The sequence below is a fragment of the Pleurodeles waltl genome, chromosome 8, assembly GCF_031143425.1.
Source record: "Pleurodeles waltl isolate 20211129_DDA chromosome 8, aPleWal1.hap1.20221129, whole genome shotgun sequence".
NCBI classification, from domain to species: domain Eukaryota; kingdom Metazoa; phylum Chordata; class Amphibia; order Caudata; family Salamandridae; genus Pleurodeles; species Pleurodeles waltl.
This window is the reverse complement of record NC_090447.1, coordinates 189,952,928-189,977,372: the sequence shown is the minus strand read 5'-3', so window position 1 is coordinate 189,977,372 and position 24,445 is coordinate 189,952,928. Positions and strand designations below refer to the sequence as shown.

Here is a 24,445-nt window from a genome sequence, read left to right as displayed (position 1 = left end):
AGTAGATTGCAGTGGCTGTAAAGTGCAGTTGCACAGAGTGTGATGGCATAGTGTAGAGCGGTCCAGAGTGGCATAACTTACGGTGGCTGGCGCAGGCTTGAGTGGCGTGGCGTAGAGTGGCATGGTGCACAGTGAAGTGGAGCAGAGTAAAGTAGAGAGGCATAGAGTAGACTAGCGTAGAGTGGAGAGCAGTGGCAGATTGCAGTAGTGTGGAGCAGAGTGGTTCATAGTGCAGTGGCATAGGGTGGATTGGTGTCGAGCCAAGTGGCAGAGAGTGCAGTGGTTGTAGGGTGCAGTGCTTTAGAGGGCAGTGGCAGAGTACAGAGGCGCAGAGTAGAGTTGCGTAGATTAGAGTGGTGTTAAGTGGAGTCAGTAGAGTAGAGTGGTTTCTAGGCGAAACCTTGAAATGGTGGCACACAGATTGTGTAGTAATGTGAATTTTCAGTTAATTATCTGTGCATAGATAACAGTGGAAATAAGAGTGACAGGAGCATATTCGGGGGGCATGTGGTATTTTACTAAAGTGTTCTTCTATGCATCCTTGGTACTGTATACCACGGTTGAGAGAAATGATTTATGAGGGTACCAAGAGAATCCTATAATGGGCACTCTCTGGCATGGATCTCTATCTCAGCTTCACATCATGCAATCGCAGCTAAACTGATAGGCTTCATGATCAGAAGGGACAATAAGTAGTATAAAAAATAAAAATAAAAACTCTACGCCACAATAATAAATATATGAACTGGTGATAACCATTATTGCAGAAACTGTGAGATAAAAAAAAACGTCAAGTCTATTCCAGGGCTGCTGAAGATTGTTTTAGGGGCCATTACATTACAAAGAAAGATTTTATTTCAAAGCCCAGAAAACGTGGGCATTTATGCGGGCAACTTTCATGTGATTTTTCTAACTCATCTGTGGAATTCTGGGTGCAGAGCATAGTCTGGGCGTGGGGTTTCAAATATGCCTCTGATCCCACTGCACACAACCTTCATCCATGTGCAGATCTCCGGGTGCTGCGTCTGGCCTGAGACTAGGCCATGGGCCAGCCTCTGCGCTACCATGCCAACTGCACATGCCTAAGGCCATGCAGGGCAAGCTCTGTGCACAGGGGCGGGTCACTGCCTCGGCACTGCACCAGCCTCTATCCCACTGAATCAGGGGTGCGCCGCCTTTGGCTATGTGCAATGGGATTTGGGTGCAGAGTTTGTGCTGCCTGTGCTCCAGGCCTTTTGGCACTGGGTTTGCCGGCCTAGTCTTCCGCTGTGCACAGTGGGCTCTGGGTACAGGGCCAGGCCTATAGCCAGCCCACTGTATCCGCAGCGCTCACTGCACATGGTATTAAACTGTGCACAGTCATGTCGTGAATTTTCCCTTGTTAAAACTGATTTTCAGGGTTTGCAAAAGAAATAATTGTCAAAAAATGCCTACGTCTGCTAACGTGGATGGATCCTGCAAATCAAACTATAATAAAAACGGGCTTTATGGGGGTGGCGGAGTTCCATCTGCCCCCTCGGACCCCCACAGCCTCTATGACGTCAGTGAATACAGCCTCCTTTCCCCTTCCAACATTGTCCGAGATACAGCCTACGGCTCCTGGCACCCTCTAGTGGCCCGTGTAACAAACATTTTCCGTTTCTGACTGCCAATAACTAGAAATATAGGTTCATCGCTTCTGTTGTAAATACACAAGACTTCTAAGGTAATACAGAGAGCGGGTACAAGCACAACATATGGACAGAGGTCGTTTTCACTTGATTACAGTAGGACAGAAAAGCGGTCAACCTGTATTTTAGTAAGTCATCGGCATGCAAAAAAAAAAAAAGCGGCGACCCAGTTAAATATATACACTAGGTCAATTATGTCTGGAAAATCCACTTAAAGGTGCCCTTCTCCTGAGCCCAGCAGATGGGACTCAATATTGTGTGAAATGCTATCTCGTGTTATTAGGTGTGGGGGGGCGTACATAATAGTGGAAGTAATGAAAGACAGGAATGGTTGATTTGACAGAATATTGGGAAAGGTTAATAAATTCCCAGAGGAGGTTGTAAAATGTATCTACCAGACAATAGAAAAAAAAAAGATTGGAGAGCGGTCTGCAGCAAAAATTAAAAACAGGAGACCATGTCCTGTCAATCACTGGAGGTGGCCTGGATTAATCCGTATAAACCCATGAAAGGAGGCACAGCGAGGAAATTACCAGCGGGAAGAAGGGCGTAGGTTGGGAGACAACCGGGAATACGCTAGGAAAGGGGAATTTACGAAATATGACAAAGTCAAGCACAGTATTGTCACACAAGACACAAACTCACGGAAAGAAATAATGATACTATGGAGTGAAGGGAAAACTTGAAACAGCTCATTAGAAAGAAGGGTACTGAAGAATAAAAAGCATCGAGTGTATGGCTCAGTCACTTACGGTCCCTTTTCAGTGAGCCTTCATTATTACAACCACATTGACTGCTGCATAACGGATAAGGTGGTACAGAGGTACAATGGTAAAGAGGCCAATAGGAAAAGAAGCATTGGCAAAGCCAATAGGTCTCACCTATGCGAGACCTATCGGCATCCTCAATGTGATGTAGTCATGTTGTACACCAGAGTAGCTGATTTTCAGCATGGCTAAAAGTTTGTGCCGTAGAGGAGAGTGGCGAGTGGGGTTGAGTGGAGTGGCATAGAGTGTCATGGAGAGTGTAGAGTAGAGTGCCAAGGGTTGGAGTAGAGTGAAGAGTAGAATGGAGTACAGCGGCATAGTATTGTGGCATAGAGTGGAGAACAAAGTCATAAAGTGGAGTACAGTGTCAGAGTAGAGGTTCATGGCATAGTGTGGCACAGAGTGGCGTGGCAGAGGTCATAGAGTGGAGGGTCATAGAGTGCCATGGAATGACGTAGAGTGGAGAAGAGTGCTGTGGAGTAAAATGGTGTGGTGAAGAGTGGAGTGACAGAGCGGAGGGGTGTAAAATGGCATAAAACGGAATGGAGTGAAGTGTAAGAGTGCGGCAAAGTGGAGAGCCGAAGAGTGGAATGGGTACTTCTCTGAACTCCCACTTCTTCTCTCTCTCTCTGTATGTCACTCCATGCCCTCTCTTCTCTCATCGTTGCCCTCTCTCTGTGAGGGCTTCTTTGTAACTCCCATTGCTTCCATCTCTCTGTCATTCCATACCCTCTTCTGTGTGCCTCCGATTGCTTCTCTCACTCTCCTGTGAAACTCCACGCCCTCTCCTCTCTGTGCTCCCATCGCTGCCCTCTCGCTGTTACTTCATGCCCTTTCCTCTCTGTGCTCCCAATTGCTTCATTCTCTTTAATGTGTCACTCTATGCCCTCTCCTCTGTGCTCCCGTTGCTTCCCTCTCGAATGTGTCATTCCATTCCCTCTCTTACCTGGGCCCCTATTGGTTCCCTCTCTTACCTGGGCTCCTATTGGTTCCCTCTGTCTCACTTTATGTCCGCTCTTCTTTGACTCATCCTTCACTGTGCTTATTATGACTTTCTTCTCTCGTTGTACTCTTGTTCCCAGTCCCACATCTTTACTCTAATGTGTCACTGAGTGTCCTCTCTTCCCTGCCTTACTCCCTTCCCTGTGCTTCCCGCTGTTTTCTCCTTCCCACATCCATCCGTCCCACTCCACGCCCTGTATCCCTCTCCTTTACTGCTCCCTCGGATGTGTGTCGCTCCTGTCCTATCCCGATACACCCTTCCATGTGGCTCCCTTTGCACCCTCTCTACCCTCTCTTCTGTCTCACCCTCGCTTCCCTGTTCCTCACATCACTTCCCTCTCCCATTTCCTGCTCTTCCCTTTGCTTCTCCCTCTGTGCCTTCCTCCACTTCCCACTATCTGATATGGCACTCTGCGTCTCCTACACTCTGTTCTGTGCCACCTTCCATTCCCTTCCCGACCTTTAATGTGCCAATCCCTGCCCTCTCTCCCCTGTGCCTACCATCTCTTGCCTATCTTTAGTAGTCGCTCTATGCACTTTCTTCCCAGTGCCTCTCCTCACTCCCCTCTCTCGGTCTCACTTTGTAGCCGGGCTAGTGCATCCATTTCAACGTATCCATGCGCAGCTCTCTTCTGCCTGCCCTCTACTTGCTGTCTCTCGCTACACTGACATTTTTGTAATCCATTACCATTTATTTTTCTTTGGTTTGCTCTTCTCGGCCTTCTTCCCTCCCTGGTCTCTCATCTGGACTAGGTCTTCTCACTCTTTGTTCTACATGCCATCTATAGAGACACTAAAAACACTCCTCCTCCTTAGGACATCTTCACAGAAGTAGAGCGCAGGATAATTCATAAAACTGCATTCTCCCTCTAGAGCACTACGACGCCTGTCAGCAGGAAATGACGCAACATCCATGGCCTTTCCCTCCTTTCCATCTCTTATTCACCCTGAATCATTTGCTGCTCCCCCTTCCCTGGGACACTTCATCTTATTCGCCCTAGCTCTCTTTCCTGAAACTCGCTTGTCTCTTCTTCACAGTAATCTTTCTATATGTGCCGATACCTGGCGCTCACCTACTTTCTAACCATACGCAGCCTGTTCCTGCAGGTGCCCTGAAGGTGGACAGAAACTATAATTCATGCCTTAGATGGCTCACTCACACAACATGGTTCTGTGTCCTTACGAAGAAACCATCTTTTCTCCCTTGATAGGGCTTTCGGTTTCCAAAGAAAGTGGCGAAATTGAGGGGAGCAGAGAACACGTGTTGCAGGAAATGTGGTCTATTGAAGACTGACGACCTCCATATGTTTGCACTTTGCCCCAATATCCAGGCGTTTTGGGGTGAGAAGGGTAAGGTGTTAATGGTGTTTTACACACGCAGGTTGAGGTAAGCCTAGAACTGATCATTTTTGGGTGGTTGCCAAATGCAGGATTCCCCCAAGGCTGTGATAGAAATCTGCTGTTCTATCTGGCACTACTGGGCAGAAGAGAAATATGCAAACATTGGATATCTCCAGCGGGACTCTCTAAGATTGAATGGCTGAATGCAGTGATTTCTGTCTACAAGATGGATCTAAACCGATCTCATACAGAAAAGTTTGAGAAATTTGGGCCCATTTAACAACGTACTTTGTAGGGGAAGGTGGGGTATAAAACCAACTAGGCGACAAGATTGGCTTGGCACAGGATGGTCTTGTGAAGGTACAATGTACCCAAAAGTCAGCCTCCCCTCCTTCCCAGCTGAGAATCCTTGATCTTATCTGGACCGGCTTACAACAGTAGAGGAAGAACTTGGAGCTCAATCTGGAAGTGCAGTAAGGCACAAGAGGACACACAAAAAAATAAAAACAATTTGCTGTGTCCAGGCATCAAACCTCAAGCATGACGAATGTTTGACAGGAATCGAGCACTACAGTATCTCAATGCAGCAGAACGCACTTACTACAAGGGACTGTAACGATGGCCAAGCCCTAGAGTCTAGTGACAAACCTCACTTAGGGGTATGAGAGTCTGAATTTAAATCAGACATTCTATCTATCCCACATTGGTCTCTCCCAGCAGTGACCCGACACCAAGATACTCAATTCAGATAACAATCAGGCTAGCAGACACACTAGAGGTGTGCAAGCCCTCAAGAGGCAGACCATGTTTCTTGGGCTTAAGTGAGGCAGCCAGTTGCACCATAACTCACACAGGCCATGATCTGATCTCCTTCTGCCTCAGTGTCTAAGCCAAAGCTACTCATCCATGCTTACTGAGGTGTACAAAACCAAATTCACTTGGGATGCTGCCCTGCAGTATCAGGGTCAGCCTTAGCTACCTCCAGCTCTCAGGACCGGTTAAGAGAGAGAATGTGCTGCATAATTTTCTGTTACTCGCAAAATTGCCACATATTTTGCCTTTCTTTCATCACATAATTTAGTAAGCCCCTTTCCATAATTTGGTCCTCTGTTGCCTTATAATTCCTGTGGACATGACTTAATGCACACATAGTGAACTACCAATCCAACTAGAATATGCCATAGTTAATAGAAATACGTTAAGGTTTCCACAGTGAAGATTCGGTTAAAAAAAACAAAAGTTGCCTTTCATTCCTGTTCCTGGGAGCCCTCTTTTTGTACATTTCCACTGATATTAGATTTCACATGAGCGCCAATGATACAAGTAAAATCACGCTTAATGTCAAATTTGCAGGAACAGTAAAGGTGCTATCTGCTGACTCACAGCTAAAGTATTCAAGTGCCTGGCCCTGTCATGGAGACCAGTCAAGCCCCATCAATGTAAGGAAGAATATCGGACCTGTTTTTTTTGTTTTGTATTTTTTTTGCTTTTGGGCCTCTGAGTTTTGGATCAGTGCTGTGAGTAAATGCTGCTAATGGGAATCTCACTCTGCTGTCCGGCTGGGATATGAGGTTGTGTGTAGGCTACAGGAGAGCACACATGCATAGGGTGAAAGACTGGGTGAGGCTGACTGTATCTGCACATAGGCAGCACCAAGGCAGATGGGACCCAGAATACACTGGCCATGGACTGCTAAGTGTTCCCTTTCCTTTACTGAATTGTAAAATCTGTATTTGAGTTTTACTGTTTTGCCACTCAAGTTAAAAGTCGCCTAAAACAAGTTTTTATTGGAATGTGATGCAAAAGCAATTGAAGTTTCCTTTCCTATAAATTCCTGAACTCATGTCCAATCTGCGATTTAATATATATATATATATATATATATATATATATATATATATATATATATATATATATATATACACACACACACCATGTACTTTTACATTTTTAACATTGGGCATATTTCAGAGAGCCAGCTCTAATGGAATTCATACTTTTAACGACTATCTATCGATCAATCAATCACTTGTTAAGCGCACTACTCACCCGATAGGGTCTCAAGGCGCTAGGGGGAGGGAGGGGTTTGCTACTACTCGAATAACCAGGTCTTGAGATGATTCCTGAAGGTCAGGAGGTCCTGGGTCAGACGTAGGTTGACAGGGAGGGAGTTCTAGGTTTTGGCGGTGAGGTGGGAGAAGGATCTGCCGCCGGTTGTGGTACGATGGATGCAGGGGACATGGCGAGGTTGGCGGAGCCTAGCTGGCAGGTGGGAATATGGAAGCCGAGACGCTCATGAGGTAGGCAGGGCCTGCGTCGTGGAGAGCCTTGTGAGCGTGAATCAGGACTTTGAAGATGATCCTCTTTCTGACGGGTAGCCAGTGAAGGTCTCTGGGGTGGGCTGAGATGTGTTCGTAGAGGGGCGGTTAATCGATCTATCTATCTACATGCCTATGACATTATATATTTACTAATAACAACTATATATATATATATATTTGTACACTGTTGATTGATCCTGGGCTCAAAAAGCCTATGGTGGCCAGTTTCTCATATGGTAAAGGTACCTTAAAAAGAACAGTCACATCTCATCCTTACTCAAATACAAAGGGTATCCTTTTTGTTTTAGGATTATGGATATTTTCTGTTATTTGTCACATCGTGAGGACCTGACCCCAAGAAGGCTTTCACTATATGATACACAAAACAAGCATTGGCTAAACCAAAAGTTCTTGAACATGAACATGCAAAGCATGCATTAGCATGTAAGCACCATGCCATCATCTGGCTAGGTAGTTCAGTTGGCGTGCATACATCATCATGCATACAGATGCCTACTAAATGACAAAGGCATAATTTTAGTATTTTTTTATTTAACAATCCAGCATACATATTTCACATGGAACGGTAAATAAATAAATGAGTCCTCACTTCAACAAAAGTACATTTGTGAAAGCTGAGCTGCCTGGCAACCAGCTGTTGGGTCTACAAACGATTGTACATATAAGTAGTTTAAGCAATAAAGAAGCTGGTGGGTGAGCTGGTGGGAGATGCAATGGGGAATAGAAGAGGGGGGGTTAAATGATAAAAGCCAGTTGAGGATAAAAGGGGCAATACGAAGAATGTTGGGTGGGGGGTGGGTTTTTAACAGAAAAACCGGCACACGAGGCAGAGAATGGGATGAGAGAGGAGCTGCACGGAGCACAACGAGTGGATTTGTTGAAAGAGGAAGCAGCACGAGGAAGGTAGCTGGAAAAGACATACACACTCATGGAGTGCTTAAAGAAAAAAAAAAGTTGTTCTTGATATCGGAGTAAGGGAAGGATACAAGTCAGCTGATTTAAAAGGATGTTAAAGAGGGTATATGCCAGGGGACGGACAAACACAGGAAGAGGAAAGCAAACATTTGAATAGCAAGCAAGTAAATAAGAGTGACAGTAAAGCCAAGAAATTGCTAAGCAAATGACCGGCTCTAAGCCCACTGTAAGTTTCTGGTATTGTCAACAAAAGGCTTTCATCTACCAGACAGATGAAAGATGCCACAGCAGTAAACGAAATGCGTGCAGACACTGATTGCGAACTTGGTGGATGGTATACTCCTTCACAAACATGACGGATATCCCACCCATCGTTTTACAAATTCCATAGGATATAATGGAACTTGTAATATGGCGGACAGGATATCCGTCATTTTTGTGAAGGAGTATCCCATCCCCCAAGGTCGCAATCAGGTCCTGAGTAATACACTCCTGTAGCCATGCCAGGAACACACCCACTCACCCAAAAATAAATAATCAGGGGCATGTACACAAAACCAAACACAAACGGTCGCATTTATGCAGGCACATTTGTATGTACACACACCATTTCCCAAGGGCACACACACAGAGGTACAAATAAAGACAACTCAAAGGTTCACATTGACACCATGTGTATGAATGAAATTAGGAGTGCGCTTTGACTAAAGAAGATGATGGATCATTGAATGGATGCATTGCTGCAGGTGAAAAAATGAAGACTATTTGGGTGAATGAACCGGTGTGTTCGTAGCTAGAGATGTATGGATGGATGGCCGTGTGCACCGGGTTAGAAGCATGAATGAATGAATGTTTGACGAAATTAATGGACTTGTGTTAGTACGAATGTACATATCTAGAAGTAAGAGGGTGCGATGGATAGAGTTGGGGTGCATGGACAAGACAGATGAATAGATAAGAGTGATACGCCTGCAATAATTCACCCAGGATTCTTTGGCTCGCAACGCCAGGAGACGAGCATCAATAAAAACAGGTTCAGTTAAAATTACACAGATAAAAACATTGAGAAGCCTAAAGATCAAAGTGAGCACTACTGCACAGCTGAGAGAACGCCCCCCACCCCCAGTTAGGTTTCCATGTCCTCTGACTGAACAGACTCACATACATGAGCAGGAATACAGAAGAAACATCCTTCAACATGCTCCGCTACAATATTTGCTAACTGAAAAATTCAACCTTACAGCTGAAATTTTCACATTTGACATCGCACTTTAAAGTACATTAAAATCGACCAACATTGATTAGGCGAATTGGGATCAAGAATTTCTCAGCGCAGAATGAAAATTATGCATGTCTGCGTCAAACTTAAACGAGCTACATACTTTGGCTATTGGCATCAGCAACCTCAGTAGAGACGTTAATATGTGATTATCAATTCTAAGTGCATTTTCATCCATCAAGAAATGCAAGCATTAGAGCTTGCAGGAGAAGCAGCTATAGCACGACTTTGTTTCCTCTAAACAAAATAGCCCCTTGGGCAGCTCAGTGTTTGCGGAAGGATACCTCCACGCAGATAGTAACATTTGGGGAGAGAAGTATATTCCACTGGGCTGAGCTAAGACCTGATTGTTAAAGTCTCAAGCCACCAGGTGAAAGAGACTAGTATACAAAAGCCAATGGATGAAAGGGGCCCAAAGTTTAATATATGTACATTGTTTGCAATAGATCTGTTTGACAGCTGTACTGTCAAAACCCAGACCTAAAAATACTAACACGCACAAGTGTATAAGCGTAAAATGCATGTACATGATATAGGTAGGAAAACAACAGAATGTCATTTCTTTCTGCTAGTCACTGCTCTAAACATTTTATGCTGGCCTGGCCTAACATGGCCGCTGTTACAATGGGACCCCTAACATAATGAGAAAGTGGGATGACCAAATGTCATAGGTCAACTGGGCTGCAGTAAAAATCTATCTTTTCATTCCGTTCTATGCACGAAAAACATCTCATTAAAATTCCAGAGAACATCTTATATTTGTATGAGTGATAATCCTATTCAAGCAGTATTAAGTTAAACCTAAACAATGTCATTAAGGGAAAGCAAATACTATTTAAAGGTTAGTTGCTAAATTTAAAAAAAAAAAAAAAAAACATGATCATCTTTATTTCTGAGACTTTATACGGCAACATTTCTGAATGAGTTGAGGATTACCACATAGCTTTAGGTTTGTCAAGGTGCTATATTTCCAGATCTGGGTTTATATCTGACAACCAACCATAAGTGTTCTAGGAGTTGAAGTCAGGGGGTTTATAATAGTATTCTACTGACAACACATCCAATACCAAAGAAATTGCAGTTGAAAAGCTCGGATTTGGAAATGTGTACTGACAAGATGAATCTGGGCAGCATCCTCATAAGAGGCTGGCATTTTAAGCCCTACGATGTATTAGCAAGAAAGAACAGAAGAGTAATAGCTCATCTTCATCTAATTTTATGGTGTTTCATGAGGACGTGTTTCCCTTACGAGGACTACCATGAATATTGACCAAACTGGATGACCCGGGTCCTGTCTTACAGTAAAGTATTTGCGAAGTACACTGGAGGTGGTGTATGCATGATGTGTGTACACGGTACTAATGCCGGATGACAGACAGTAAGTTGAGCATCATTATATATCTAAGAAGAAAAAACATCAACTTCAGCTACAGTTCAGTATTGCACTAACATTCTAGTTTGACACGTGTTGCCAAAAATTGGTTTTATGTCACTTATTTCCTTTCATTGATTGATTATACTAGCGCAATAGATTTTATGTTTTTTTGTAATCATTTATTAGTGATGAATTATTTGAACAGATTGCACACTGCCGCAGCCCCGTGTGCATGTGTTTATGTAGCAACATTTTCAAGTGGTTAAAGTGCACCCATCAGACATAACAGAGACAACGTGCAAAGTATGTATGATGCTTGAAAATGCTACAGAAAGATGCTACCTGGAGAAATTATAGTCAAATTAATTGCACTGTCTTGCTAATAAGTATCCATTTATATCAATGTGAATCCTTATATTCTGTCCACCTCCTTTCGAGTTAAAAACATATACTGTTTCTTTACTTTCTGCAGCAGAAACGTGTATTGCCATTAAAATGCAATTCACGTGTCTTAGTATCATTAGCAATGGTGTTAAATACCTGCTTTTGTACATCTGAGAAAGTGTGGCATCGATTCAACAACAATGACAAATATCCATATTTTCATAATGCAATCTCTTCAGCATCAGTGCTTCATCTCAACAGTAACCATATCGCATACAGGGGCATTAATACTCTGAATAGGTAACACTGTTTCCTTTTGTATGCGTTTTAATCACCACAAAGAACAGCTATTTACACAAATTGGCAGTGACATATGTGATGCAACGATGTGAGCATTTCGACGATCGGGGACACTACACATGTAAAACACTAAGGTGAAACACACAAAATCAATGACAATGTGACAGTCTTCAGAAGAACTAGAACGTGAAAAAACGCACATGAAATGAAGATCTTGAAATGTTTACCACAGCGGACCTCGACAGGCTCGGGGATGGCAGATGGCAAATTGGTGTGAAATGACAAGGACAAAACAGAAAAAGGAAAAGAGAGTAAGCGAGACGCAAGAGATGGAAGAAAGACTATTTGGTAAACGTCAGCAAAAGACATCCACAGGACGCATCTACAAAGACCACCGTCGCGGCATGCAAGTAGAGGGGGACAGTCAAATACCTTACAAAGCTGGTGTGCACGCTACCCCAAGAGGTCACACTCTGCCTTGATTACATCCCCATGCTCTGGACCCTGCATGCCAGAATCTTGGCTCCTCGGCGGCTCCAGTCGCGGAATCCGCACCCTGCAGTGGGGGGGGGGGGGCGCACCTGGCACCTAATTGTCCTAGACAGATGTTTTCTTCCACGGCATCATTCCATTAAAGGCATGTTACATGCAAGGCATCAACTGAGACGGGTACTTGTAAGGCAGGCTGTGGCGAGCGCGCGCCAGCCTCTGAGCTGTCAGGGGAGTGCTTGAGCTTTCAGCAGGCATCACTTCAATCAATTTCCCCCACGGTTTCATCGCCTGCAAAGCTCTGGGATCTTAAAGAATATTGCCACTAGAGGGGAATCTGACATTAATTTTACCGCTATACAAGACACCCCCACTGGGGAATCGAAATATTGAGTCCCAGACATTGAGGAAACATATTTACCTAATTACACAACCGTATCAAAACTCGCTCGGTTCATAGCTGTGCTTTAAACATAATACCTGTGCTCCTGGGACCGCTAGGTCAATTAAAAATCCTCAAAAATAGGGATAGCCATTTCATAGCAAGGCGCAAATTTCATACATTCGGGATAACTATTCTCTTTTGCACACCAAAATCATCAATATTTGCAGTAAGTCACCTGCCTCCGTTGCATTAACTGTTACATTTTACCAGCTTGTGCAGTCATCTTATGTTTTACATCTGCTGCGTATAACAGGGAAAAGTATTTAACTGGAAGGTGGTTTTCGGAGCAGAATGTGGTGCTACAAACATTAAACCCAAGCATCTCCGTCTCCTACCCTGCAGACTGCGCCGAGAGCATCTCTTGCTGTGTATTCCGGGTGGATGATGGCAAGCACCGGCTGGTCATTTGGCAAACACACCCAGGACGGAGTTAGGTATTCTTGGACCCACATGTCGCTGTCGTGATTGTGCTGATGGACATTTGTCAATGACACTTCCTTTTCCATCTAGACAACAAAATGAGGAATACCAGAGCAGTTAAAGTTAATTCGGTGCTAATACGGGTACACAAGGAAAAACTGCTGACACAGTGGAGGCGTTTGCATTGGAAGAAGTACAGAACAGCAACCCTAAGATATTTAGCATTCATCTCGGACTAGGAAAGCCTCCAGCATGTCCCGTTGCAAGCCCAGGTTCCTTACACGGATTTGGAAAGGTATCTAGCATTGTAGCAAAACGACTTCCCCTCCTCCCCCCTTTACAATGCCCGAACAAAAGATGCTTGAAAGTAGGCCATTATCCACTCCAGACCCATATGCGTGGCGTTTCCCCAGTCATGCCGCATGCAAAACTGTCCTATTGAGGAGAACCCAAGATCTGAAGATGAGGTTTAAAACAAAATTTGGAGAGCATTTTTATAAAGCTGAAAAATGTAAAATACTATCTTACATTTGTTTAAACAACATTATTCAGTGTCACTACTTTCATCACAGCTCGGTTTCTGTCACCCACATCCAGATTGAACAGCCGCTGCCAGCTAGTGGCATTTCGACATTTCTTTGAGCTAGAACTGTATGTTTCCTGGCACCTTTAAGGGTGGCAAGTAGCATTTGTAAGTGTTTACCTACGTTTGGTGACTGCGCACCGGGTGCCAAATATTTTTTAGACCCTATATGCCTAACCCCAAGCATGAAATCCTGATAACGTCAGAGAGAAGATTATTTAGTCACCAAAAATTAATGATGGGTTTAATTTATTCTTTAAAAGCCAGTCATGGGGGTATTTTTGAAGAAAACAGAGTGGCAGCCGTGGATGATCTACTGTGTGCCACTTCGGCTGATGTGCAACCACAGGATGCTTTTAAGACTGACACAAGCAGGTCCGACAGAAAAAGACCAGAGTTAGATACATCTGCTTTGGAGGCCCTCATGGGCCATATGGGGTTCATACAATATATGGATGGGGTGACCATCTCATGCTGATTCATTACACACCGTCTCCAGTCCTGAAATTTTCACTTACAGATCACTGATTTTAGTCACTGGTTCAATGGAAACAGAACAAGACTACAACACACAGAATGCAATAAGCGATCACACATAAGTCCGGGACTAGAAACAGTAGCTGTTAATGAGCTGTATGGATGGTCAGAGTGCTTAAGCAACACCTGGTTACTAAACTGCTCTGTAATGTTTTCCTAAGCTCCACGTAATACATGGACTGGCAGAGTTTGGGCTACAATGTTTTATACTTTCTGTAACTTTGTGAAAAGTAAACTCTATACAATCTAGCATTCTTAATTAATTTATAGACCAAGTAAGAAGCAAGCAGTAAAGGCTTTATTAGATCACCTTCCTCAATATCTCACGTTCGCCAGGGGCAAGGGCATCATTCAGTAACCGGCTGCTAAGCAAGCACGCCCTAAGCATGAATGGGTTTATGAAGAGAAGTCCAAGACACAAAAGTAACCCATCTGACATTTTGCAGCAATTTAAAGTGGCATGGCAAGCATCTGGAAAGGCGAAACCTCATTCCAGCCACCTACAGAATAAGCAAATGCAGACACGGCTGGTAACTGGGAAAAGTGGCGAGGCGAACAAAAATAAAACATATATATTTAAAAAATACCTTATCCGCACTGCCGCTCTCTGCTGCAGGCACGGGCCCCCAGCCTCCCTGCTCAGAGCAGCGTTATGATTGGCTGGAGTGCCCTGGCTGGTGGCTCCGAAGCAGACTGGGAGCCTTGGCTTGCTCTCTCCAACCAGGCAACACAGTGCTGGGTTGTAGAGAGCCGTTGTGCGCATGTGGGTTTGGCCGGCCAAACATACATGCGCACCGAGGGGAGTGCTCAGTGCCCTCCCCTAAGTGCTCATCCCCCTCATGGCCCCACCACTTTAAAAATAAAACGATAATAAACATAGTTTATTATTGTTTTATTTTTAAAGGTTTGCAGCTCCTGCTGCTGGCGGGGGTGGGGGGTGCCGCTCCACAAGGGAGCAGCCGCCCCTAAGTAGATATGCAGTGTGTGAGGATATGTACAACACATATTAATTTCATGAAATCCACCACAGGCAATTGGCTAAAAGATCTGTGAAATGCCTACACTTGTAGGTACCTTAGTTCCTTTAATGCACAAATATTGCAAGTAGAATCAGGTACATCGGACCCCATGCCTGATTTATTCAGGATGATCTGTATTTCAATGACTACCATATGTATTTATGTACATTTATTGTAACTGGCTGTCCTGAAATCTTGTCAAAGATCAAGCACTCCTTGACCTGCTTATAAACTCCTGTTGTAAGGTCCTCATTCATCTCAGATCTTCCATCAATCAGATTATAGTTAGCATGATTAACAATATTTTAGGATTAGTATTCATTAATCTTTTCACATGCCTTACTTCATACATATCTCTATCAATGTGGAATGAGTTTGAGGTCTTGACCAAATGAATGTTTAACTCACACCACACTATATTTGGGGCCCAGTCTTTACTGCATCAGTGAGAGATGAATTTAGTGATTAATTTGTTAAAAACAAAGAACATAAATAATAGGGTCAAATGTCTTGGTAAATTCTGGGGTTATCGAAACCAAGAACAGTTACTCTCGATTCCACAACACGCTCTTTCTTCCACCACCCTACATTTCCCGTCTCTTTATCTCACTCGTATGAGGTTTTCATCCATGCTTTCTCCTTTCTAATCTAACTTATGCAACCATATTTAATAAATCGGTTTACCTTGTCTTCCGACATTGTGTCATCAAATATTTCTTCCAAGGATTTCTTTACTGACTCCACGCCTTCACCAAACACCTGCACAAAAAGGAGGCATTGTTAAAAGCAGGATCACTGTGCTGACTTTACAGACTGTGTAAAAGTTAAGTGAAATTATTCAATAGAGGCTTAGGCACGGGTTTCAATGAAATAAGGGAAGAATGTTTAGTGCTGAGAGAAAAGTTTTATTTTTCTGTGGGTTTTGCACTGTGTCAACATTTGCTGCTGTACTCCCAGTGCTGGTCAGGTAGATGGGTAAGAGTTATAATACATTTGATTATTCAATCCCTGCGTAAACTCCCGTCTCTAATTTCTTTGTAACCATCGATTTATGAAGTACCCAGTCACCCATTATAAAGCAAAGACGTCAGAACTCAACTGTAATAAGTTATTAAAGTCGAGTTCTGAAGTCACAATGCCTGGTAGCAGCCAGGGCAGCTAGCTGATGTGAAAGGCAGGTCAAGTTAAGGAGCAGCTTTTTTAAATTAAACATTGGTTTTCTTTCTTCTGCTCTATTTTTTTAGTTTACAGTGACCAGAAGAAAGATGTTTATTTTTGCCATTCCTTAGATAATTATAGAAAAGTGAAAATCTTGCTGAATGTTTCTACACATTTTTAATAGTGCTGCTTTTTTCAATTTGTTTTTTAAAACGGGCTTGAACTGAACTGTTACTAATGTCTTTTTTCAACAAATATCTAAAAGGTTTTTGAGGTGTTTCATTTTGCAATAGGGGTTCTATTTTTATCCTTCATGTTTGCAAAACTGCTCTCTCAGATGAAAGAGCTATGCATCAATGTTTTAAGTGGTTAGTGGGAAAGATGCTGGTCTGGCCGTGTATTATGTTGCTTAAAGTACCTGTTGCAGTACATTATAAGGATAATGCAAGTCACATAGGAGTTCCATAGCCTTATAAAGGAACTTGGCCTTCAGTCTCGTTCCTCTATATCATTGATACTCAGAGTACGGCCCGAGGGCCCCATTCGGCCCTCCTGACCTTTACTTGTGGCCCACTGGTCAGCAGTAGCATTGTACTGTTATTTTCTCAGCACAAATATTAAAAAGATGTTAAATAAACAGCCCAACTTTTATTTAAAGGCGAATTCTGCAATTCACCCACTAGATGTATGTCTCACTTCCCCTACATCCACCTTATGGGCAAATGCCCCCGCCCGACTGCCACCGCTGGCATCAATGCGGCCCTCAGTCACATCACAGACCAAAAAAGTTTTGGCCCCAGGGAAAATTTTTCTGAGTACCCATGCTCAATATGCTCATGGAACTCCTCAGTGACTTGCAATATTGTTATAATGTACAGCAGGGGTACTTTATCACCATGGGCCCAGAAGAATGAAGGAGCCTGTAACACAACTGATATCATGTGAAAGCGTCTCCCTTTCCATTTACATGCTTAATTTTGATGCCAGAATGTATGCCTTCAATCATTTGGGAAAAACAATTAGCCATTTACCAACATTATTATACATTTAATATCAACCAAAAACACTTTCTTGGATAAAACAAGGAATACTCCATCAATCCTTTGGGAACTTTAATAGATACGTTTAAAGTTGGGGATGACATGCCATGTGTCAATTAGGGCAACAACCTGGACCCAGGTCATTAAGGACACCGTTTCCAGTCCTGGACCTTTGAATGATAATTTAATGCATTCTGGGGGTTATCTTTTTTTTTTTTATTTTTTTTTTATTTCTGTTGAACGTTACATCGTTGTAGGGTTTCCCAATAGACGCTGCCTGAAGAGGGGTGCTTTCATTATAATTCTATTCAAGGAGTGTGAGTTTTAGCCGAAGAGTAGTGGTACAGCAGAGGCAAAGTCTAGGCTGAGGACTTGGATTGGGAAGCATCATCCTCCTCTAGTCGCGCATAATGGTTTGTCAGTGCATCACAGCCTCATTCAGGATGTCAGCACTATCCATACGTCTAAAAATTAAATTTCATGATCCATCAGACACATAAATATACTGAGACTTGTCACAGAAGTGACACATGTTCGATTGTCACTGCCACCTAGTAGACACTGAATACTAGTTATGCAATGCAGAAGTGAGCCGGTGTATATGGCACACATGTGAGACAGCGACACTCCAGCCTGGTTTGGATCCCATATCTTTCTTGGAGAGTCACAGGCAACTTGACTGCAGAAAATTTGGTAGAGTAAAACGAATAGAATTTGTTAAGAGATATGAATCTGGATATGTATGGTTGGAGTGGGATTCTCAAATAGCTTGAAATAATGATCTGCGATCTGCATCAATTTAGGGCATTTCATGACAAAAACACTTCACTGGATTTATGGCATAGAAACGTCTTTGAATTTGTGCCCCAGTTGTATCAAGAGAAATGAAGCACACCCCCATTTTAAAACAATTTCGAATAGTCCACAATGCTCAATGCAAGGGCACCGTAAGATCTCTCTAGAGCATTGCTTGCCAGGAGCGTGAGTGCTACTGCACTGTGCCTCATATCCGTCCCTTTGCAAAAGCCCGTCTTCGTAAAAGGAAAGATATTTTCTCTCTCAAGTCAGTCTGCCAAATGGAGTATCAGAATTCTAACAAAAAATAGGAGGTGGACGCAGCATAGAAAGGATGCTGTATATGGATAGCTCAATAGCATTGGTCTTTAAACATAGGGATAAAGAGAGAGAGCCCTTCCAGTCCACTGGTGGATCACCACCAATCAGAACGGAGTTATTAGAAAAAAGGAATAATAATATGGCCTATCAAACAGGATTAGATTTTAGAAGCGTGTTTGTGAGGTGTTCTGGACTAACCGCAAATGACAGTTAGCAGTGCAAAATAATTTGGGGTACTTAAGTAACAGAGGCTGCAATGCTATTTGAGATTGGTTAAGCGACATAAGGGGTCTGTTGAATCTTTTTTGACATTATAATGCATCTTGGAGCTACAAATGGTCCAATGATCATCAGAAGTCCTCCTTCTAGTGCTACCAAGTTGCTAATCTAAAAGCCCTTAGGAAAAGAAGCTTCCAAGCAGCTCTAAAATAACAGCTATGTAGTAAATCTTTAGAACAGTTTAAAGTGATAACATTATGTCAACCGTAAGAAAGAAGGTTGTTACTGACCAACATCCAAGTTCAAAAGGGAATAATGCAAGCTACAAAAATGCATGCTTTAAATGTGTCGGTATTTGGTTGCTCTTGCAGGTGTACTTCTTTTCCTTGTTATAGTGTTTCAACTTCTTGCTTCATTAATATATAGGTCACTATTTATGACCAGTTTCATGCCACACTGGTTTGTGGTATGATGTATTCAGGGTCCATGAGACTCATGTGTGTACACGACTGTAGGAACTGTGCCTACAGGAGGTTTATTTTCACAAACACTCTTTGCCATGTCAATATGCATGTGTGACTACTTACGTATCGCTTTTTTCCCTCTACCCCTAAATCCTTATTTCTCTCTCTCCCAAAATGTACACATATTTAAGTATAGTTTAAACTGTAGCCATGCAGGTCTGCAACAGACAGATGTCCGTTGACATATTGTTGGCATCTGCCTGCACAGATTGATGCCCTGCATGCTTTCTGTCCCCCCCCCCCCACCGATGAGAGCTTCAATCAGCTTCTTCGATATTTGTTTGATGTGAATAATTTTCTACATATTACAGCTGTGATTAAGCAAACTTCTATGAGAAGAAAATTGTTGCATTTTTTATATTTGTCCAGTATTGCCGTTTGTGGTCAAGTATTTTTTTTAGCATCTCTCACATGATGAAACTCTTGCGGTCTGGTTGCACATGCTAAGTTTGTCTGATGATGCGACCACTGAAGATGAAGGCGAGAAGAACAGAGATACAACGATACAAGGAGCTCCTGCCCAGTCTCACCTGATTGATACTTGGCCGACCATGCTTTTTCTTCGAGCTTGTGTCCAGACCCCAAAGGGAGGAGAACCTGCTCTTCCGCTTGCTCGCTGATCTTGACATCGCCTGCGTTCTTCGTCTCACTGCAGCCTCTCCGGTACGAGCTGCTACCTGCAGCACCGCCAGATGCAACATGCAAGCGGGTTATTGTCGGAGTCCATGCAGAAATACAGTGAATCAAAAGCATAATACCTACGCACCAGCCCACCACCTACAGCCCCTCTTTAGTGGCTCAAACTCAAGAATATTTTGAGAATTTCTTCAATGGCCGTAACATTGAAATTGAAAGCCTTTAACTTCAACAGAACTTGTATCATGGTGTGGTATAGACTGTACCTGGACACAAAGAGCCCATGAATGAAAATACCTGCTTCTTGGGTATAAAGTGTCACTTTACTAGTGCTCTTCTGCAGCATCTATTGAACTGTGGAGCATACTCGCCACAATAAAGTCAGTCACATATACCTTTGCACACTATTTTAATCCCACAGTGTTCCTTGCAGAATCTAGCAGAGGCCTTTTAGGCGGCAGCAAAGATATATTGCTTTTTCTCTGCTGCACTTTAAGAAATGTCCATCCAAACCAAAGTACTACATTGTATTTGTGGGCAATCTTGCCTAAAGTCAGCCTCTAACAACTGTCGTTTGATTTTAGAAAATAAAATAAAAACGTTTCTCTTCGGACACACATTCTCCAACTAGTGACTTCCTTGTCCTTCCAATTGCTCATTTCAACGCTAGTGTATCGCCCTTCCTCCTGTACAGCGAACAGAAGCAACCCTGGGGTAGCAGAAGCTCTGTACAAATACAATAAACAAATACCCATGCGAAAGCATGTTACCGCAGTGCCTGTATACGTCCACAAAATACACATTCAGCATCCCGCTGCCGTGCATTATCATCTAAGCTGAACATACATCCCTCGCACGCGCCCACAAAGGGTGGGCTTGAAAGTCACAATTACTGCAGCACAGGGTTACGGCAGATTGAAATGTGTGCCACCTTTACACTCCGAAAAACAAAGAGTGATGGACTGCTTAAGGAAATAAAACAGAAATTTTTGTAAGGATTTTTATAGTGGCTGCTTTTAACACTTAAACAGTAATGGCATCTTGCATAACTATCCTTAGTACATGCAACCACTGGAGACCCCCTTCACCCTATCGTCACCTCCTCACTGCTGCAAGACACTTGAAGTAGGGCCCTGTGATGCCCATAGTCCGGTGATGGAAAGTGAACAGTGTAGAAAACGATGATCCACAAAGCGTCAGACTGATACAAATATCATGCCGAACGCAGCTAGATGAATTTGGTCCTATGCGGGACACCTATCGCCTAAAGAATGGACAAGGGAACTTAGCAAACAGCTGCAAGCAAACACCTGGACTTACAGTGCTGGAACGCGCACTTTACATGATGTATGCAGATTGTATTAAAAAGAAACCTTTGATACCCTTGCGCCTCGCGTAGCAGTTACATTAGGCGGGACGTTTATAAGTGCCATGCGGTTGCGCATACTGAACAGTGCCAATGAAAGTGCTCCAAACAAATAAATCGAACAGCAGTTATGCATTTACAAAACAGATAGGATGCATGTCACTCCCCACTCCAAGTCAAAATAGTTGTGGGGATCCACATTTCCAACAATAATCCAGTTGAGCTCCTGAAGGGGAGATCCCCTTGGGTGACGAGGTTGCAAGGGATGGAGGAACAGGCTCCTGAGGGGATACTTTTGAGCCGTGAGTGAACGAGTTCCACTCACCTCTCGGACTTGGTGTGCGAGATGTGAATTGAATAAACCGAAACACCCAGGACAAACAGACATCCAAAGCCACCTCTGAGCAACGAGGTCCCGTCAAATCACCCACCTAACAGCTTTGAGAGACTCTTGTGCGCTGCGTTATCAAGAACACGAGTTCAGAGGCAACAGTGGCAGAAACATATGACATATGTTGCAAACTCATCCTGCTACAGCTACACTGCTTGGTTAGTCTGGGTCGGGAGGGCTGTGTCTTTTGTAAAATTTTATTAAAATGGATGAAAATCACATACCTTTCATAAACTTGCAAATAGTGCGTTTGCACTGGCAGATTTTTGTTTTAATAGCTGCCAGTGGTGTGCAAGGATGCAAAAAGTCAAATTGTGATCTAGGCACACAGGCCCCCATGTTCCTTGTTTGTGCAGTACGACAGCTACAAAAGGGGCGCAATGTGCCTCTAACATATTGGCCCTGGTGCCACTGCACCTGCTGCAACAATGACAACCATGCTTCTGACAGCTGCCACACAATATAGCATTAGCATGGAACAGCAATAGGTGGTTGGAACTGACCAGGCCTCTCACTCCAACCCACGCCTTTGATCCTGCACTCTGGAAATCTGTGTGGCAGTGTGGAAGGGGTTTGCTTTTACAAGAGATATTAGTCTGTGGGTTAGGCTTAATGTCAGCTCCTGTATTCAGAAAATCGTGGTCTTCCTTTACTTACAATGGACTGACAGCTAAAGGTCAGTGGAGCAGTGGTAGTGTTACTGGTAATGGTACTACTGGTAATGGTGCTGGTTCTACTATTTTTGGTGGTGGTTGAGGTGCTTGTGGTTGTGTGTCACTGCTGGTGTCACTGGTGGTTGTGGTACTGATGGTGTCAGCATTGGTTGAGGTGGTGGTAGCAGAGGTACTGGTAGTGGGATTGGTACTAGCCCTGTTGGTGGTGTTGGAGGTACTTGTGGTAGTATGTCACTGGTGGTTTTGGACCTACTACTGGTGGTGTTGCGGATGGTGTCGTCATTGGTAGAGGTGGTGATAGCGGGGGTACTGGTGGTAGGATTGATACTAGCCCTGTTGGTGGTGTTGGAGGTACTTGTGGTAGTATGTCACTGGTGGTTGTGGAACTACTACTGGTGGTGGTACTGATGGTGTCAGCATTGGTGGAGGTGGTGATAGCGGGGGTACTGGTGGTGGGATTGATACTAGCCCTGTTGGTGGTGGTGGTGGAGATACATGTGGTTCTGCGTCACTGGTGGCTGTGGACCTACTACTGGTGGTGGTTCTGATGGTGTCGGCATTGGTTGAGGTGGTGGTAGCGGAGGTACTGGTAGTGGGATTGGGACTAGCCCTGATGGTGGTGTTGGAGGTACTTGTGGTAGTATGTCACTGGTGGTTGTGGAGCTACTACTGGTGGTGGTTCTGATGGTGTTGGCATTGGTTGAGGTGGTGGTAGCGGAGGTACTGGTAGTGGGATTGGTACTAGCCCTGTTGGTGGTGTTGGAGGTACATGTGGTAGTATGTCACTGGTGGTTGTGGACCTACTACTGGTGGTGGTACTGATGGTGTCGGCATTAGTAGAGGTGGTGATAGCGGGGGTACTGGTGGTGGGATTGATACTGGTCCTGTTGGTGGTGTTGGAGGTACATGTGGTTCTGCGTCACTGGTGGTTGTGGACCTACTACTGGTTGTGGTGCTGATGGTGTCGGCATTGGTAGAGGTTGTGGCAGCAACTGGTGGTGGGATTGATACGGGCATTGCTGTTGGTGGTACTGGTGGTTATGTGAATGGGTGTAGTACAGTTGATGGTCTTCCGGTTGGGGTGTACTGGTGGCAGTACTGGTGGTCGCACTGGTATTTATGATCACATAAGGGCGCTGACGTGCTGTCGGGCGAGTCCTGAAAACCATGACCCTTTTGCCCAGGAGCTGGAGCTGTGTAAAACCAGACTGACCGGAGATTAGATGTGTAAATCAGACCGGAAACGGGCAGAACACGTGATTAACGCGGCCGCTGCCGTTTTCCCGTTGCACATGAACACCATTCTTAAGCCTGGCTACGACAGCTTTATGTACTGCATTGACTTCACGTCACAAATTCTTTCATTTTTCTTGGCGACAAGCAAGACTGGGAGATTCCTTCTTTTGTATAATACTCACCTTTACTAAAGGTCATTCTACATTAATGGTCATTGTTATAGGTGCTCTGATACCGCAAGAACTACTGCAAAGATTGTAAATTCACATGTTGCCCTGAAAGTTATTCTACAAACCATAGTGCATAAAACTGTAATGCAGCGCTATTTTCAGTGAATTACAGGACCAGGACACCTGTGAGATTATGAAATGTGTGTAGGTGTTCCTACCACGTATGTGGGGCTCGATCACCGGTCCTCTAATGCGCGCTGATGCACTCTGCCTCTCATGGGAATCTGCGGGGTTCCACTGACTAAGAACACACAATGCTGGATAAAATCCCTGGATTAATGGTACAAAGTGCAGCACGAGATTTAATTAAACCTGCCACATTTAAATGAGCCCACCCACAAGTTGTTCTCTTCTGACTTGTGCGGAGGAGGCAGAGGCAGGCGATTCGACATGTACGGGGATTAAATAAAACTGTAGCACCCACTCGGCAAAGCTGCAGATGAATGTTTTAAAGCGCGTTCCCACGCACGGAACTGTGGCAAACCGAGCCGGCCTCCTGGCGCTCGGCCACCGTCTTTACTTTACCGTCAAGGACGAGAAATACGTGACAATGCTGCTGCGATTCTGTACACTGACTGCTACTGCTGAGATTCTGTGCTCTGACTGCTGTTACTGAGATTCTGTGCACTGACTGCTGTTGTTGACATTCTCTGACTGACTGCTACTGCTGAGATTCTGTGCACTGACTGCTGCTGCTGTGATTCTGTACACTGACTGCTGCTGCTCAGATTCTCTGACTGACTGCTACTGATGAGATTCTGTGCACCGACTGCTGCTGTTGAGATTCTGTGCACTGACTGCTGTTACTGAGATTCTGTGCACTGACTGCTGTTACTGAGATTCTCTGACTGACTGCTACTGCCGGGATTCTGTGCACTGACTGCTGCTGAGATTCTGTGCACTGACTGATGCTGCTGAGATAACGTGCACTGAATGCTGCTGCTGAGATTGCAGGGCTGAATGCTGCTGAGATTACGTGCACTGACG

The 24,445-nt window shown here is 44.0% G+C and overlaps 1 protein-coding gene across 4 annotated transcripts in view; it reads right to left on the bottom strand.

Moving 5' to 3' along the window:
• Positions 1–24,445, bottom strand: part of TIAM1 (TIAM Rac1 associated GEF 1) — a 537,211-nt gene that overhangs the window by 265,991 nt on the left and 246,775 nt on the right. For 3 of the 4 annotated variants that reach the window (XM_069204046.1, XM_069204045.1, XM_069204047.1), the window contains 3 exons: positions 19,456–19,602; positions 15,553–15,627; positions 12,645–12,815 (listed from right to left, as the gene is read on the bottom strand). In XM_069204046.1, the coding sequence (XP_069060147.1) occupies positions 12,645–12,815; positions 15,553–15,627; positions 19,456–19,602 (393 nt within the window). Of the gene's footprint in view, positions 1–11,807; positions 12,189–12,644; positions 12,816–15,552; positions 15,628–19,455; positions 19,603–24,445 lie in introns of those variants that run through there. The other variant, XM_069204048.1, reaches the window with a different exon arrangement.